Source organism: Ctenocephalides felis, unplaced genomic scaffold, assembly GCF_003426905.1.
Source record: "Ctenocephalides felis isolate EL2017-DRISC unplaced genomic scaffold, ASM342690v1 CF-g0.4_SCAFFOLD_00845, whole genome shotgun sequence".
Classification (NCBI taxonomy): domain Eukaryota; kingdom Metazoa; phylum Arthropoda; class Insecta; order Siphonaptera; family Pulicidae; genus Ctenocephalides; species Ctenocephalides felis.
The window spans coordinates 9,906,830-9,927,136 of NW_020536999.1; the positions used below are offsets into that span (position 1 = coordinate 9,906,830).

Consider the following 20,307-nt stretch of genomic DNA (forward strand, 5'->3'; position numbering starts at 1 on the left):
TAGAAAAAAATTGACATTTTTGGAAAAAAAGTTACAAAAATTAATTTTTTTTAAAAAGATTAAAATTATTAAAAAATTAGATCTTTGAGAAATTTGAATTTTGTAGAAATACATTGACATTTTTGAAAAAATAAGGTTACCGTACCAAAAATTATTTTTTTTTTAAAAAGATTAAAATTATTTAAAAAATCGATTCTTGAGAAATTTTGAATTTTTGTAGAAATATTGACATTTTTGGAAAAAAAGACTTACCGTACCAAAAAAAAATTTTTTTTAAAAGATTAAAATTATTAAAAAATTAGATTTTTGAATTTTTGTAGAAAAAATGACATTTTTGAAAAAAAAAGACTTACCGTACCAAAAATTAATTTTTTAAAAAGATTAAAATTATTAAAAAATTAGATTTTTGAGAAATTTTGAATTTTTGTAGAAAAAAATTGACATTTTTGTAAAAAAAGGCTTACCGTACAAAAATTTTTTTTTTTTTTTAAAGATTTATATTATTAAAAAATTAGATTTTTGAGAAATTTTGAATTTTGAAATTGACATTTTTAGTGAAAAAAAGACTTTGAAAAAATGTTTTCTTTATTTTGGATATTTTAAACTTTTTTCCAAGGCAATCGCACTGGTATAGCTGTGATCATCCGATTTGTATGATCCAAAAAACATTCAGTTCGTAATGACGGGGAAAAGTGGTTATTAGTTTTTGGCAAAAGTAGGCCCAGCGGTTTCGGAGATACAGAGCTAAATGTTTAAAAAAAATGGCAGTTTTTGAGAGAACTAAGCGATCGATTTAAATGATTCAAAGAACTTTCTGCTTGTCTTAACAAAATAATTGATTTTGGAAAAAAAAATTGTTGCTAATTTTTTTTCCAAAAAATATATTTGTAATTTTGGATTAAAAATTCAAAAAATTACATGGGCTAAGCACAATCTAAGCGCCACTCTGGTACAAATGTTTATCCAAGTGCGTTTAGACTGTTTATGTACTGGAGCAATGTCCTGTACAATTTTGTGAAAAAACTATTGAAAAATGTGAAAATGCCGCCAAGCTAAGCACAGTATAAGTGAAAATGTCGCACAGAATTATTTGCAAATGCGTTTAGACTGTGACTATGCGGGAGCACTTTTCAATTTTGTGCAAATTAGGCAACTATTTTTTTTGAAATGAAATGACGATTGATTGTTAATGTCCTGGAGATAATTTGAGTTATGATTTATGATTTACATTTGATTTGCTCAGATACAACAAGATAGCAAAAATAATGAAAGTTACAGTATTTGTATGATATATTTGAAAACGTTTAAAATTTCTCGAATTTTTAATTACGGTACGAGAAGTTCCAGCAATTTGCCTTAAGGCACGATGCCATACACCACTGGTTTATTTTTGGATTGATATGAGTTTTTTATACCAAAAGGTTTGACAAAGATTGTCAAACGGATTCAAATTTCAATCAGGCACGTGGGCCGTCGCAACGCGAGGCTGGGTATGCTAGTATATATACATATATATATATATATATATATATATATATATGTATAATTCTTTACTTTCTATTTAGGAAAGTGCATAGCCAGTCAATCAGGATCAACTTTCTTCAGTATAAGTGCCTCCAGCTTGACCTCCAAATGGGTAGGAGATGGTGAGAAATGGTCCGAGCATTATTCGCAGTTGCAAATGTACATCAACCAGCTGTAAGTACTAAGATCTTTTATAATTTTCAATTTTTCATAATAAATCAAATTATTACAACTAGTTCATGTACTATTTCACCTTTAGGTAGTTTTCATAGACGAAATAGATTCCCTCCTATCCCAGCGCTCCGACACAGAGCACGAGAGCTCCCGCAGAATCAAAACCGAATTCCTGGTTCAGTTAGACGGCGCAGGGACTGGTGAAAGTGATAGGATATTAGTCATAGGTGCCACTAATAGGCCCCAAGAACTAGACGAAGCTGCTAGACGAAGATTGGTTAAACGGCTTTATATTCCTTTACCAGATAAACCAGTAAGGCACCAATTAACATATAATAAAAAAAATATTGTATCCCATTGTTTCCTTCTAATAAGGCAAGAAATCAAATGGTCAGTCGCCTCATGCAATCAGAAAATCATTCTTTGACTGATGAAGAAATTAACAGCATATCTGATCTAACTGACGGTTACTCTGGTTCGGATATGAAGAATCTTTGCCAGGAAGCTGCTCTCGGTCCAATAAGATCTTTAGATTTTCGAGCTATTCAGAATATCAAGACGAATGAGGTGAGCAAAGAAAATCTTTGAGACAAACAAATAAGAGTTAGTGAACCATGAGTATTCTCATTACCATAAAAATAAAACATTTGACCAAGAATACCTATTAAACTTATAATAGCCATTTATTATGTTCTAAGGACAACCATGTGCTTACGAAAATGTACAATTAATGTTTCACTGAAACTTTCATAATGCTAATACTGTATGCAACTTGCCTTGAGCAAAATGCCACTTACACTTAGTTTTCTTTACAGGTTCGTCCAATAACATTCCAAGATTTTGAGACAGCTTTGAAACGAGTTCGAGCTAGTGTATCAGACATGGACTTAGACCAATACGTGAAGTGGAATAATTTATACGGTTCTGGATAAATAATTCTGTCTGAAATCATAAACACCAAACAAAATGTTACATAATACAATTTATAAATAAAAATAGTTGTTTATTAAATAATTTATTATTTCATTTTTGATATGCACATGTTCAATCGTAATCTTATAATAATAAATGATTTCAAAGGAATGGATAAAGTTGCATAAAATACTATGTATATCACGAGATCTAATACTAAAATATTTGTTTAAGGGTTCTGCACCCGTAATTAAATCCTATTATTATTTTATAATACCAGCAGATACAAATATAAGGCTTAACTTAATATAAGCTCTCTTATTAAAAACTACAGTTGCTCCCTTGTTTCGTTTATATTTAATTTTATATAGATAAGTCTCAAAGGCCTTTGGAGGACAGAATTGACAAACTTGCTTTCAACCCTTCGCAGTAGGGATCAGGATTAGGTAAGCAAAACTTAGCGCCAGGGTCCCATATGATCCAGGGAGGGTTCGAGATTAGGTAAGCAAAACTTAGCGCCAGGGTCCCGATCTCACCTTCCCCATTCACACAACTTAGATTGCGGAATAATTATTCAACGCAACAAAGAATGCGGAATGTTTAAGGGACAACATTGAAGAATTGAAAACTTGCTTGGCAATACTGTTTATAGAAGGAAATTGAATTTTGAAATTGAATGAGAAGTTAATGAATATTACCTTTGAAATTGAAATTAAATAAAAAGATAAAAATAAATACAAATATAAAGTTATTTAGCGCATGTAGGAAAGAACACTACTAAGATCTGAAAACCCCTACAGGTGCACTCTTGAGTGCCTTACTTAATTTTTGGAAATGTTTGTTTGCTATGTATGTTGTATATTGCATATTGCATGACCATTGTTATATTTCAGTTATATACTAGCTATTATCCCCAAGACCTGAAAATCCCTACAGGTGCACTCTAGAGTGCCTTACTTAATGTTTTTGGAAATGTTTGTTTCGTATGTATATTGTATATTGCATATTGCATGGCCATTGTTATATTTATTTCAGTTAAATACTACGTATTATCCCCAAGACCTGAAAATCCCTACAGATGCACTCGAGAGTGCTTGGCGTATTTATTTTTGTATACGCCCTTTTTGTAATGCATTTTGTGTATTTCATGGCCATTATTGTTATATTTCAGAGTTCTATACTTATATACTAAGACCTGAAAATCCCTACAGGTGCACTCTAGAGTGCCTTACTTGATTATTTTGTATATGCTTATTTTGTATGTATATTGTATATTGCATTATATTTCATATGTACTTATATACTAGGTCTTATCCCTAACACCTGCAAATCCGTACATTGCACTCGACTACTTAATTATTTTGATATATGCTTATTTTGTATTTAGTTGTTTTCTATATCGCATGGTCACTCATATATTTTGGTTATATACTTATATACTAGGTCTTATCCCTAACACCTGCAAATCCGTACATTTCACTCGACAAATTAATTATTTTGATATATGCTTATTTTGTATTTAGTTGTTTTCTATATCGCATGGTCATTATCATATTTCACAAATGACTTATAAATAATATATCGATAAGATATAATAAAAAAAAAATCCTACCTTTTCAGCATCTTCATTCACTTATCTTTTGTATTATAAGGAGAATTCTTGGACTGCTTTTTTATCCAAGCTGGAGTAAGGCTTGTAGTAATATGACGATAATATGACCTGAAAATAATATTCAAGGTTAGAGTTTATTGAAAATTTATATATATATATATATATATATATATATATGTATGTATGTATTTGTATATTTGTTTTGTATATTGCATGGCCATTATTATATTTCAGTTATATACTAATAAACTAAGACCTGAATATCCGTACATTTGCATTCGAGAGTGCCTCACTTTATTATTTTTGTGTATGCTTATTTTGTTAGTTTATATAGTTATATTGCATATTGCATATTTATTATTATTATATTTCAGTTCTATACTTATATACTAGGTATAGTTATGTTAAGATTATTATATATAGTATATACTTATATACTATGTATAGTTATGTATACTTATATACTAGGTATTAGTTCAGTTAAGACCTAAATATTAATGCATTGTACTTACTTAATTACTTTCGTATACGCTTGTTTGGTATGCATTTTGTACATTTCATTATTATAATATTTCCGTTCAATACTTATACACTAGATGCTATCCCTAAGACCTGAATATCCGTACATTTGCACTCAGGCGTGCTTACTTAATTATACGCTTATATTTTGTACGCATTTTGTATATTGCATGTTCATTATTATCATATTTCAGCTCAGTATACTTAATTACTAGATGCTATCCCTAAGACCTGAATATCAGTACATTTGCACTCAGGCGTGCTTTACTTAATTATACGCTTTATATTTTTACGCATTTTGTATATTGCATGTTCATTATTATCATATTTCAGTTCAGTATACTTAATTACTAGATGTTATCTCTAAGACCTGAATATCCGTACATTTGCATTCGAGGAGTGTATCACTTATTATTTTTGTTTGTATGCTTATTTGTTAGTTTTATATAGTTATATATTGCATATTCTAGTGCATATGATATTTATATTATTATATTTCAGTTTCTATACTTATATACTAAGACCTGAAAAAATCCCTAAAAACAGGTGCACTCGAGAGTGCCATGTTTTTGTATAATTGCATGGCCATTATCATTATAATTATACATGTATATGCGTATCTTGTATGTATATTGTATTTTGCATGGCCATTATTATTATATTTCAGAGTTCTATACTTATATACTAAGACCTGAAAATCCCTACAGGTGCACTCGAGAGTGCCATTTTGTATATTGCATGGCCATTATCATTATATTTCAGAGTTCTATACTTATATACTAAGACCTGAAAATCCCTACAGGTGCACTCGAGAGTGCCATTTTGTATATTGCATGGCCATTATCATTATAATTATACATGTATATGCGTATCTGTATGTATATTGTATTTTGCATGGTCATTATTATTATATTTCAGAGTTCTATACTTATATACTAAGACCTGAAAATCCCTACAGGTGCACTCGAGAGTGCCATTTTGTATATTGCATGGCCATTATCATTATAATTATACATGTATATGCGTATCTTGTATGTATATTGTATTTTGCATGGCCATTATTATTATATTTCAGAGTTCTATACTTATATACTAAGACCTGAAAATCCCTACAGGTGCACTCTAGAGTGCCTTGAAAATGAAAATTAAAAATAAAAATTGAAAATTGAATATTGAAATTTGAACTTCATTCACTATTCACCATTTGCTATTTATTATCATGATTGAAAAGGACAGAATTGACAAACTTGCTTTCAACCCTTCGCAGTAGGGATCAGGATTAGGTAAGCAAAACTTAGCGCCAGGGTCCCATATGATCCAGGGAGGGTTCGAGATTAGGTAAGCAAAACTTAGCGCCAGGGTCCCGATCTCACCTTCCCCATTCACACAACTTAGATTGCGGAATAATTATTCAACGCAACAAAAGAATGCGGAATGTTTAAGGGACAACATTGAAGAATTGAAAACTTGCTTGGCAATACTGTTTATAGAAGGAAATTGAATTTTGAAATTGAATGAGAAGTTAATGAATATTACATTTGAAATTGAAATTAAATAAAAGATAAAAATAAATACAAATATAAAGTTATTTAGCGCATGTAGGAAAGAACACTACTAAGATCTGAAAACCCCTACAGGTGCACTCTTGAGTGCCTTACTTATTTTTTGGAAATGTTTGTTTGCTATGTATGTTGTATATTGCATATTGCATGACCATTGTTATATTTCAGTTATATACTAGCTATTATCCCCAAGACCTGAAAATCCCTACAGGTGCACTCGAGAGTGCCTTACTAAATTTTTTTGGAAATGTTTGTTTCGTATGTATGTTGTATATTGCATATTGCATGGCCATTGTTATATTTCAGTTATATACTAGCTATTATCCCCAAGACCTGAAAATCCCTACAGGTGCACTCGAGAGTGCTTGGCGTATTTATTTTTGTATACGCCCTTTTTGTAATGCATTTTGTGTATTTCATGGTCATTATTGTTATATTTCAGAGTTCTATACTTATATACTAAGACTTGAAAATCCCTACAGATGCACTCTTAGAGTGCCTTACTTGATTATTTTTGTATATGCTTATTTGTATGTATATTGTATATTGCATTATATTTCATATGTACTTATATACTAGGTCTTATCCCTAACACCAGCAAATCCGTACATTTCTCTCGACTACTTAATTATTTTGATATATGCTTATTTTATTTAGTTGTTTTCTATATCGCATGGTCATTATCAATACTTTCTACGAATGACTTAATAAATAATATATGACGATAAGATATATAAAAAAAAAATCCTACCTTTGCAGCATCTTCATTCACTTATCTTTTGTATTATAAGGAGAATTCTTAGACTGCTTTTTTATCCAAGCTGGAGTAAGGCTTGTAGTAATATGACGATAATATGACCTGAAAATAATATTCAAGGTTAGAGTTTATTGAAAATTTATATATATATATATATATATATATATATATTATATATATGCATGTATTTGTATATTTGTTTTGTATATTGCATGGCCATTATTATATTTCAGTTATATACTAATAAAACTAAGACCTGAATATCCGTATATTTGCATTCGAGAGTGCCTCACTTTATTATTTTTGTGTATGCTTATTTTGTTAGTTTATATAGTTATATCGCATATTGCATATTGCATATTTATTATTATTATATTTCAGTTCTATACTTATATACTAGGTATAGTTATGTTAAGATTATATATATAGTATATACTTATATACTAGGTATAGTTATGTCTATACTTATATACTAGGTATTAGTTCAGTTAAGACCTAAATATTAATGCATTTGTACTTACTTAATTACTTTCGTATACGCTTGTTTGGTATGCATTTTGTACATTTCATTATTATAATATTTCCGTTCAATACTTATACACTAGATGCTATCCCTAAGACCTGAATATCCGTACATTTGCACTCAGGCGTGCTTTACTTAATTATACGCTTATATTTTGTACGCATTTTGTATATTGCATGTTCATTTTATCATATTTCAGCTCAGTATACTTAATTACTAGATGCTATCCCTAAGACCTGAATATCAGTACATTTGCACTCAGGCGTGCTTTACTTAATTATACGCTTATATTTTGTACGCATTTTGTATATTGCATGTTCATTATTATCATATTCAGTTCAGTATACTTAATTACTAGATGTTATCTCTAAGACCTGAATATCCGTACATTTGCATTCGAGAGTGTCTCACTTTATTATTTTGTGTATGCTTATTTTGTTAGTTTATATAGTATATTGCATATTGCATATTTATTATTAGTATATTTCAGTTCTATACTTATATACTAAGACCTGAAAATCCCTACAGGTGCACTTGAGAGTGCCATTTTGTATATTGCATGGCCATTATCATTATAATTATACATGTATATGCGTATCTTGTAGTAATTGTATTTTGCATGGCCATTATTATTATATTTCAGAGTTCTATACTTATATACTAAGACCTGAAAATCCCTACAGGTGCACTCGAGAGTGCCATTTTGTATATTGCATGGCATTATCATTATAATTATACATGTATATGCGTATCTTGTATGTATATTGTATTTTGCATGGCCATTATTATTATATTTCAGAGTTCTATACTTATATACTAAGACCTGAAAATCCCTACAGGTGCACTCGAGAGTGCCATTTTGTATATTGCATGGGCCATTATCATTATAATTATACATGTATATGCGTATCTTGTATGTATATTGTATTTTGCATGGCCATTATTATTATATTTCAGAGTTCTATACTTATATACTAAGACCTGAAAATCCCTACAGGTGCACTCGAGAGTGCCATTTTGTATATTGCATGGCCATTATCATTATATTTCAGAGTTCTATACTTATATACTAAGACCTGAAAACCCCTACAGGTGCACTCGAGAGTGCCATTTTGTATATTGCATGGCCATTATCATTATAATTATACATGTATATGCGTATCTTGTATGTATATTGTATTTTGCATGGCCATTATTATTATATTTCAGAGTTCTATACTTATATACTAAGACCTGAAAATCCCTACAGGTGCACTCGAGAGTGCCATTTTGTATATTGCATGGCCATTATCATTATAATATACATGTATATGCGTATCTTGTATGTATATTGTATTTTGCATGGCCATTATTATTATATTTCAGAGTTCTATACTTATATACTAAGACCTGAAAATCCCTACAGGTGCACTCGAGAGTGCCATTTTGTATATTGCATGGCCATTATCATTATATTTCAGAGTTCTATACTTATATACTAAGACCTGAAAATCCCTACAGGTGCACTCGAGAGTGCCATTTTGTATATTGCATGGCCATTATCATTATAATTATACATGTATATGCGTATCTTGTATGTATATTGTATTTTGCATGGCCATTATTATTATATTTCAGAGTTCTATACTTATATACTAAGACCTGAAAATCCCTACAGGTGCACTCGAGAGTGCCATTTTGTATATTGCATGGCCATTATCATTATAATTATACATGTATATGCGTATCTTGTATGTATATTGTATTTTGCATGGCCATTATTATTATATTTCAGAGTTCTATACTTATATACTAAGACCTGAAAATCCCTACAGGTGCACTCTAGAGTGCCTTACTTGATTATTTTTGTATATGCTTATTTTGTATGTATATTGTATATTGCATTATATTTCATATGTACTTATATACTAGGTCTTATCCCTAATACCAGCAAATCCGTACATTTCTCTCGACTACTTAATTATTTTGATATATGCTTATTTTGAATTTAGTTGTTTTCTATAATGCATGGTCACTATTATATTTTGGTTATATACTTATATACTAGGTCTTATCCCTAACACCTGCAAATCCGTACATTGCACTCGACTACTTAATTATTTTGATATATGCTTATTTTGTATTTAGTTGTTTTCTATATCGCATGGTCACTCATATATTTTGGTTATATACTTATATACTAGGTCTTATCCCTAACACCTGCAAATCCGTACATTTCACTCGACTAATTAATTATTTTGATATATGCTTATTTTGTATTTAGTTGTTTTCTATATCGCATGGTCATTATCATATTTCACGAATGACTTATAAATAATATATCGATAAGATATAATAAAAAAAAAATCCTACCTTTGCAACATCTTCATTCACTTATCTTTTGTATTATAAGGAGAATTCTTGGACTGCTTTTTTATCCAAGCTGGAGTAAGGCTTGTAGTAATATGACGATAATATGACCTGAAAATAATATTCAAGGTTAGAGTTTATTGAAAATTTATATATATATATATATATATATATATATATGCATGTATTTGTATATTTGTTTTGTATATTGCATGGCCATTATTATATTTCAGTTATATACTAATAAACTAAGACCTGAATATCCGTACATTTGCATTCGAGAGTGCCTCACTTTATTATTTTTGTGTATGCTTATTTTGTTAGTTTATATAGTTATATTGCATATTGCATATTTATTATTATTATATTTCAGTTCTATACTTATATACTAGGTATAGTTATGTTAAGATTATATATATAGTATATACTTATATACTAGGTATAGTTATGTCTATACTTATATACTAGGTATTAGTTCAGTTAAGACCTAAATGTCAATGCATTTGTACTTACTTAATTACCTTCGTATACGCTTGTTTGGTATGCATTTTGTACATTTCATTATTATAATATTTCCGATCAATACTTATACACTAGATGCTATCCCTAAGACCTGAATATCCGTACATTTGCACTCAGGTGTGCTTTACTTAATTATACGCTTATATTTTGTACGCATTTTGTATATTGCATGTTCATTATTATCATATTTCAGTTCAGTATACTTAATTACTAGATGTTATCCTTAAGACCTGAATATCCGTACATTTGCACTCAGGGGTGCCTTACTAATTATACGCTTATTTTGCACGCATTTTGTATATTACATGTTCATTATTATTATATTTCAATTCTATACTTATTTACTAAGACCTGAAAATCCCTGTGCACTCGAGAATGTAATAATCATGGCCATTATCATATTTTAATTCTATACTTATATACTAAGACCTGAAAATCCCTACAGGTGCACTCTAGAGTGCCTTATTTAATTTTTTTGGAAATGTATGTTTCGTATGTATATTGTATATTGCATATTGCATGGCCATTGTTATATTTCAGTTATATACTAGCTATTATCCCCAAAACCCGAAAATCCCTACAAGTGCACTTTAGAGTGCCTTACTTAATTTTTTTGGAAATGTTTGTTTCGTATGTATGTTGTATATTACATATTGCATGGCCATTGTTATATTTCAGTTATATACTAGCTATTATCCCCAAAACCTGAAAATCCCTACAGGTGCACTCTGGAGTGCCTTATTTATTTTTGAAAATGTTTGTTTCGTATGTATGTTGTATATTGCATTTTGCTTATTGCATAGCCATTGTTATATTTCAGTTATATACTAGCTATTATCCCCAAGACCTGAAAATCCCTACAGGTGCACTCGAAAGTGTTCAAAAAATAGTGTAGTGTTCACAGCGGCTAATAACTGAACATTTGAATTTACATAATTAGTTTTGAATATGTTTGTTTGGTATGTATGTTACGATAAATGTGCATATTTTGGTGAATGTACACACTTCCCGGTAAATGTTTACATTTACCGGCTCATTTGACAAATGTGAATTGAACTATTGAACATAACTATTTATTTTATTCAGCAGTTGTAACAGATATTACAACTAAAAAAAACTATAATTATTGACTATTAACTATTGACTTAAAACTAAGAACTTACAGCTAAGAATAGACAGCTAAGAACTGCCGACTAAAAACTTACAACTAAGAATAGACAGCTAAGAACTGCCGACTAAAAACTTACAACTAAAAATAGACAGCTAAGAACTGCCGACTAAGAACTTACAACTAAAAATAGACAGCTAAGAACTGCCGAATAAGAACTTACAACTAAAAATAGACAGCTAAGAACTGCCAACTAAGAATAGACAGCTAAAAACTGCCGACTAAAAACTTACAACTAAAAATAGACAGCTAAGAACTGCCGACTAAGAACTTACAACTAAAAATAGACAGCTAAGAACTGCCGAATAAGAACTTACAACTAAAAATAGACAGCTAAGAACTGCCAACTAAGAATAGACAGCTAAAAACTGCCGACTAAAAACTTACAACTAAAAATAGACAGCTAAGAACTGCCGACTAAGAACTTACAACTAAAAATAGACAGCTAAGAACTGCCAACTAAGAATAGACAGCTAAGAACTGCCGACTAAGAATAGACAGCTAAGAACTGCCGACTAAAAACTTACAACTAAAAATAGACAGCTAAGAACTGCCGACTAAGAACTTACAACTAAAAATAGACAGCTAAGAACTGCCGACTAAGAACTTACAACTAAAAATAGACAGTTAAGAACTGCCAACTAAGAATAGACAGCTAAGAACTGCCGACTAAGAACTGACAGCTAAGAACTGACAGCTAAGAACTGCTGAATATTGAAAATTAAAAATGTAAATTGAAAATTGAAAATCGAAAATTGAGAATTGAATATTATAATTTGAACTTTATTTACTATATACCATTTGCTATTTATTACTCTTCATTCATTATTTATTATTTATATTTATATGTAAATTTATATTTAAAATTTAAAAGTATGTAAAAGTATTTACCAAAACAAAATGGCAAGTGTGACATTTACCGAGAAATGTGTTCATTCACCGAAATAAACCGTTATAAATAAAAAAATAAGTAGGACAGTGAAACTCATGATTGAAAAGGGCAGAATTGACAAACTTGCTTTCAACCCTTCGCAGTAGGGATCAGGATTAGGTAAGCAAAACTTAGCGCCAGGGTCCCATATGATCCAGGGAGGGTTCGAGATTAGGTAAGCAAAACTTAGCGCCAGGGTCCCGATCTCACCTTCCCCATTCACACAACTTAGATTGCGGAATAATTATTCAACGCAACAAAGAATGCGGAATGTTTAAGGGACAACATTGAAGAATTGAAAACTTGCTTGGCAATACTGTTTATAGAAGGAAATTGAATTTTGAAATTGAATGAGAAGTTAATGAATATTACATTTGAAATTGAAATTAAATAAAAAGATAAAAATAAATACAAATATAAAGTTATTTAGCGCATGTAGGAAAGAACACTACTAAGATCTGAAAACCCCTACAGGTGCACTCTTGAGTGCCTTACTTAATTTTTTGGAAATGTTTGTTTGCTATGTATGTTGTATATTGCATATTGCATGACCATTGTTATATTTCAGTTATATACTAGCTATTATCCCCAAGACCTGAAAATCCCTACAGGTGCACTCGAGAGTGCCTTACTAAATTTTTTTGGAAATGTTTGTTTCGTATGTATGTTGTATATTGCATATTGCATGGCCATTGTTATATTTATTTCAGTTAAATACTACGTATTATCCCCAAGACCTGAAAATCCCTACAGGTGCACTCTAGAGTGCCTTACTTAATGTTTTTGGAAATATTTGTTTCGTATGTATGTTGTATATTGCATATTGCATGGCCATTGTTCTATTTCAGTTATATACTAGCTATTATCCCCAAAACCTGAAAATCCCTACAGGTGCACTTTAGAGTGCCTTACTAAATTTTTTTGGAAATGTTTGTTTCGTATGTATGTTGTATATTGCATATTGCATGGCCATTGTTATATTTATTTCAGTTAAATACTACGTATTATCCCCAAGACCTGAAAATCCCTACAGGTGCACTCTAGAGTGCCTTACTTAATTTTTTTGGAAATGTTTGTTTCGTATGTATGTTGTATATTGCATATTGCATATTGCATGGCCATTGTTATATTTCAGTTATATACTAGCTACTATCCCCAAAACCTGAAAATCCCTACAGGTGCACTTTAGAGTGCCTTACTAAATTTTTTTGGAAAGGTTTGTTTCGTATGTATGTTGTATGTTGTATATTGCATATTGCATGGCCATTGTTATATTTTAGTTATAGACTAGCTATTATCCCCAAGACCTGAAAATCCCTACAGGTGCACTCTAGAGTGCCTTACTTAATTTTTTTGGAAATGTTTGTTTCGTATGTATGTTGTATATTGCATATTGCATATTGCATGGCCATTGTTATATTTCAGTTATATACTAGCTACTATCCCCAAAACCTGAAAATCCCTACAGGTGCACTTTAGAGTGCCTTACTAAATTTTTTTGGAAATGTTTGTTTCGTATGTATGTTGTATGTTGTATATTGCATATTGCATGGCCATTGTTATATTTCAGTTATATACTAGCTACTATCCCCAAAACCTGAAAATCCCTACAGGTGCACTCTAGAGTGCCTTACTTAATGTTTTTGGAAATGTTTGTTTCGTATGTATATTGTATATTGCATATTGCATGGCCATTGTTATATTTATTTCAGTTAAATACTAAGTATTATCCCAAAGACCTGAAAATCCCTACAGGTGCACTCGAGAGTGCTTGGCGTATTTATTTTTGTGATAAAATAACAATCTTACCTTTGCATCTTCGACATGTATCTTTTGTATTATAAGTAGAATTTCTCAGCTGCTTGTAATAATTTATCCAAGCTGGAGCATTCAGGCTTGTAGCAATAAGACGATATTATCACCTAAGAATAATATTAAAGGTTAGAGTTCATTGAAAATTTATATATATATATATATATATATATATATATATATGTGTGTGTGTGTGTGTGTGTGTGCATTAATATGTTTTTTGTATATTGCATGGCCATGATTATACTTCAGTTAAATGCTTATATACTAAGATCTGAAAATCCTTACAGGTGCATTCGAGAGTGTTTTATTTAAATCACATTTGATTTTTGTTATATAGACTGATATTCTTATATAGACTTTTGTTATAATAAATAACAACTATTCCTTGCAATGCTTGACAAGTGACAATTGTTTCATTCAATGCTTAACCATTGAATTATACGCATTGAATGAAACAATTGTCACTAGTCAAGCATTGCAAGGAATAGTTGGTGTTTTTTATATATGAAAAATTAAATATAATTTAAATATAAGATTAAAGAACGTGTAGTATATAAGTAACTGTTTTTAAAATTACACTGAAGATGAGACAGACCATGGTCTAAAACGTCTGTAATTATTAAATAAAGTTGTGTTAAAAATCTGAGTGTTGCTTTGTTCATATTTAACATTTGATATATATATATATATATATATATATATATATATATATATATATATATATATATATATATATATATATATATATATATATATATATATATATATATATATATATATATATATATATATATATATATATATGTAAATTCATCATGTTGGTATAATCAAATTTTTATTAATCATATGTTGTGGGAATATTTGTGTTGTACTTGCAGTTTGGCAGCCATCTTCAATTTAAAAAAATTCAATTGCAAATAGCGCAAAAATCTCAATAATTAATATCAATATTAAAATATTATATATATTTTAAAGTACAAAAAGATTGAATAAACATTGGTATATTCATCGTAAATCAATAACAAATTAGGCATATGACATCTTTAAATATGTAGGCCTTTTCAGAACCATGAAACACAATAATTGTGCAAAATTAAATAAAAAAAAGAGGCTCTTACCATGGCCGGTAATCTCCGAACAAATGTGTTTGAAATGGCTTAGTATTCGAATTGATCGAAGAACGGCGCCACTATTTACAATTTGATACATCGGAAAGAAAAATAGATGGCTGCATTCATATATAAATGGCTGTACTGCTAATCGTCGTTCCTTGTACGCAATCATTTGATCGCCATTTTATGTCTAAGTTGTGATAGGTTCTTGTAGTTCTATCATTAATGATGTATTATGTTTATATAATGAATATGAATATGATGAAAATACTATGAAAATGTTCTAGATGTATTCAATTTGGGTGCAGAAAACGAACAATCCTTTAATGGATGAGGTAACCCCTTTGGTTTGTGGCAAAAATGGACATATTTGTGACGCGCATTTCACAAATATTTGCAAAGTGGAATATTTGTCAACAAATTCAAAGACAAATCTAAATTTAACGTCCTGCCGACTCTAAATATGCCAGGTTAGTATTATAAATATATGAATGAATGAATTTGTTTTTAATGGAAATGCTGAATTCATATTTTGCTTGGTATTTATAGGATTCACTGGAGACCCATACTTAGAGAAGAATTGTCTCATAGATAGAGCTAGATTCCGTAAGGATAATGATATGTTTATATATATATATATATATATATATATATATTTGATCGATAGATTTTTAAAAATCTTATATTATTTTAGAACTTCGTGTGTCTATCCGTGATAGGAATATAAAGGCAGGGGCATACCGTTTGACCACAAATAATAATACACCCTTGGGTAATTAAATACAAATTGATTAGATATTCACTTTAAATGATGCAGTTGTCTTATACTATACTATATTTTTAGGGAGTGTCTCCTTCATGGCAGTTAAAGAATTATTCTCAGGTTGCAAAAGAATGTTCTGAGGCAGAATCGGAAGAACAATCTGCAACATCCAAGAACAAGGCCAAGTAATTATAACTCTAAATACTTTAATACCATTTTCAAAAAAAAAAATAATAAATGAATCTTTTGTTCTTAGTTGGGAGATGCAATCCTAAAAATATTGAAGATTTTTGCAGTACCCCAAAGAAGTGTGGGTTAAAACAGTCATCTATTATGACACCAGTTTCCCGCAAAGGTATTTTTTTATAATAATTGCAGCAATAATAATTAATTTATCAACTATGATTTTATAACAATCTATTATGTTTAATAGGAGTCTTCGGGGGTAGCTGCAAATTGCTGCTGAATGCAGTTATTCAGTATAGGAGTGCCTCGACACCCAGAAGATGTATGATACATCAAAAATTTTGTTCCGGGAGGTAAGAAGGATTAATAAACAATGTAATAATTTAAAGGATAAATTGCAACAGAGTATACGATGTTCTGAAAAGTTTTCAAATATTCCAGAAACATTAAATATTAGGGCAAGAAATTTCATAATGTCTCAATTAAGAGAGCATACTAAAAATCCGAAAGGAAGAAAATTCACAGATGAAGACAAAATTCTTGTTTTAATTCTGTATAAAAAGTTCCCAAAGGCTTACTATTTTTGGAGACAAATATTTATTTTGCCATCTTCTCAAACATTGAGGATGTTGCTTTCAGAGTTATCTTTGTATAGTGGTATTAATGAGTGTCTTTTTAATACATTAGGTTCAGCTATTTCTCATAAGTATGAGAAATATATGAGAGTAGCAAATACTGTGTTTTGATGTTTGATGAAATATCACTATCTTCAGAATTGTCATACGATCGTGAAAAGGATCACATTGTTGGTTTTGTAGAACTAGCGAATGGCAGAAAAAGTTTATTTGCGGATCATGCACTTGTTTTCATGATAAAAGGAATAAAGGATCGTTGGAAGCAACCAGTTGCTTTCTACTTTTTTGAAGATGGAGTAAATAGTTCTGATTTAAAATCTCTTATTGTTGATGTGGCAAAAAGGTTATTTAGTATTGGTTTAAAGGTTGTTGCCACAGTTTGAACAATTGCATGTGCATCAAACTTTTTTCTGTTCATTGTGAACACAATTTTGATGCTTTTTTATCATTTATGACAATCTTGATGATAATGTTTTCATTATGATCATAACACGGTTGAATGTAATGTTTAAAAAACACTCATACAGAAACTATACAAACATTTCGTCAAATGCAACTTTATTAATGATTGATTAGATAGCAAAATATTTATTAAATGCAGAGTTAATGAAGAAGAATGTCTCGTAAATGAATTTTTAATCCTAGGAATTCAGTTATCTCTCAATTTTATTATCAATATATATATTTTATGTTCTCAGAATTTTTTGTTTGTGAAGTATTTGTACTATTCAACAAGTTATTTGTTCTTTTTAACTTTTTAAATTTTTGCATTATTTGTTATTCCTTTGTCAATACTCCTACGCTATTCTCTTCGTAGTTTTTAATTTTTTAATATATTATTATTAGTCTTTAAGTAATTATTATTAGTCAGTTCTTGTGAATTTATCACTCTATTGTAAATGCTCCTACACTATATTTCTGTGTAGTTTTTATATATTGTTGTATTGTATATTGTATTAATGTTATATAAATTAGTTGGAAATTTGTCATGTAAACACTTTCCCTCAGTTACTTATAATTGTAAAATTGTAATACTTTTTATTATGTATAATAATTAATTCCAATGTAAGGACTTTTTATTAGTTACTTATATTTGTGAAATACTTTTTATTATGTATAATAATTTTTACATTTATAACATGTCACTACTAATTTTCATTGTTATGTAAAAAATTGGTTTGCGATGTATTTGAAAATATATTTTGTACTTCATATATTTTGTTCTCATTTCTAACGTAAAATTGATTTTGTTCGTATTACGTATACAAACTATATCTAAAAAAAAACAGCGGTTAATTTATCTATTTTATACTTCACAAACAAAAAAGTCCTAAAAACATAAAATTATATACCTATTGATATCAAAATTGAGAGAATACCAAATTCCTAGGATTAAAATTCATTTACGTCACATTGTTCTTTATTAATTCTGCATTTAATAGTTATTTTGCTATCTAATGAATTAATAGTAGAGTTGCATTTAACGAAACCTTTGAATAGTTTCTGTATGAGTATTTTATAACATTACATTTAACCATGTTTCATCATGAAAACATTATCATTGAATTTGCCATAAAAGATCAACAAAGTGTTTACAATGAACAGAAAAAGGTTTTATGCACATACAATTGTTTATGAATTGAAAGATAAAAGCAATATTTTTGATTCTCAAAGTCGGTAATAGATATATCTTGTTTGAAGAATATTATAATACTAATCTTCAATCAAAATACATTAAATTATGTATGGGATAGACTCGCTTTATAAGTGTTTACATTTGCTAATGTTATAGATAATCTTATTAAATATAACAATAAACTTACGTTCATGAACATTTAAACCAATACTAAATAACTGTTTTGCAACATCAACAATATGAGATTCAATCCAATCATATAACAATTCTGAAGATAATTATATTTCATCAAACATCAAAACACAGTATCTGCTACTAATACTTTTTAAGAGAAATAGCTGGAAAATCTAATGTTTTAAATAGACACTCATTAATAATGCTATACTATTGTACCTCTGAATGCAACTTTCTCAATGTTTGAGGACATGTCATCGGCTGTAAATTTTCTTCCTTTTAAATTCGAACACTTCTTAGAACATTTAATACTTTTACTATTTATTCCTTAAATTATTGCATTGTTTATGAATTCTTCTTATCCTATCTCCTTGAATAAAATTTTGAAAGTGTCATGCATTCCTTGGGTGTCAAAAGTACTTTGCAGCAATTTGCAGGTACCCCCAAGACACCTATTCAACATAATAACATGTCGAAATATCTTGATTACATATAATTATTGCTGCAATTATTATAAAAAAAAATACCTTTGTGGGAACTGGTATTGGAATAGCTGAATATTTTAACCCGCACTTGACACTTTTTTGTGTACTATAAAAACACTTTGCCATATTAAATTTCACTTAAATGTTCACTGGTATTTGAATATTTCGAAGGATGGCGATTTAAACGATTTCCAATTTCATTGATCTAACTTGATCTACATTCGATTGATTCGATCGCCATTTTCTTGTCAAGTTGTCATCGCGTATTGTAGTTGAGATGTGTTATATTTGTTTTTCTGTGATTGTTTATATATAATTATGTTTTGGTGAATACTTTTTTCATTTATTATTAAGTTAAAATGGTAAAGTGTAATGTGCCAAATTGTAATAACCCCAAATATAATAAAAAAATGCATGTCTTTCCGGCATCTAATTATCAGGTATGTATATGTATATAATGATGTATTATGCATATAATGAATATGTATCATGAAAATACTATTAAAATGTTATATCTATATATATATAAATATATAAATATATATATATAAATCTCGTGTCACGATGTTGGTTCGCGATGGACGCCCAAACTACTGAACCGATTTTAAATTTTATTGTCTCATCGTGTGCATATATATCCAACTTAGGTTATAGGAAATTTTGAAAAGTAAATTTGAAATATAAATATATAATTTTTATAAATTTTTAAAAATTTTGGCAGAAAATGACCAAAAAAAAACAAAACACTAAAATGACAAATGTCAAAATTTAAGGAAAATTCGATATATAAATTTTGAAAAAAAAATTTGACATTTCAAAAAATAAAATTCAAAAACATGTACATATATAGAAATATCCAACATTTAAATCCAAATTTGTTTATAGTTTTAAATCTAATTAAAAATCAATGCTTAAAAATTTAAATAAATGTTGACATGTAAACAAATT

At 29.2% G+C, this 20,307-nt stretch overlaps 1 protein-coding gene across 1 annotated transcript in view; it reads left to right on the forward strand.

The window, feature by feature from the left end:
- Positions 1-2,649, forward strand: part of LOC113377635 (fidgetin-like protein 1) — a 3,259-nt gene extending 610 nt beyond the window's left edge. Inside the window, 5 exon segments of the mRNA XM_026618013.1 lie at positions 1,566-1,658; positions 1,661-1,698; positions 1,784-2,011; positions 2,074-2,265; positions 2,514-2,649. Coding sequence (XP_026473798.1) covers positions 1,566-1,658; positions 1,661-1,698; positions 1,784-2,011; positions 2,074-2,265; positions 2,514-2,630 — 668 coding nt within the window. The 3' untranslated portion in view covers positions 2,631-2,649.
- The last annotated feature ends 17,658 nt before the right edge of the window (positions 2,650-20,307 follow it).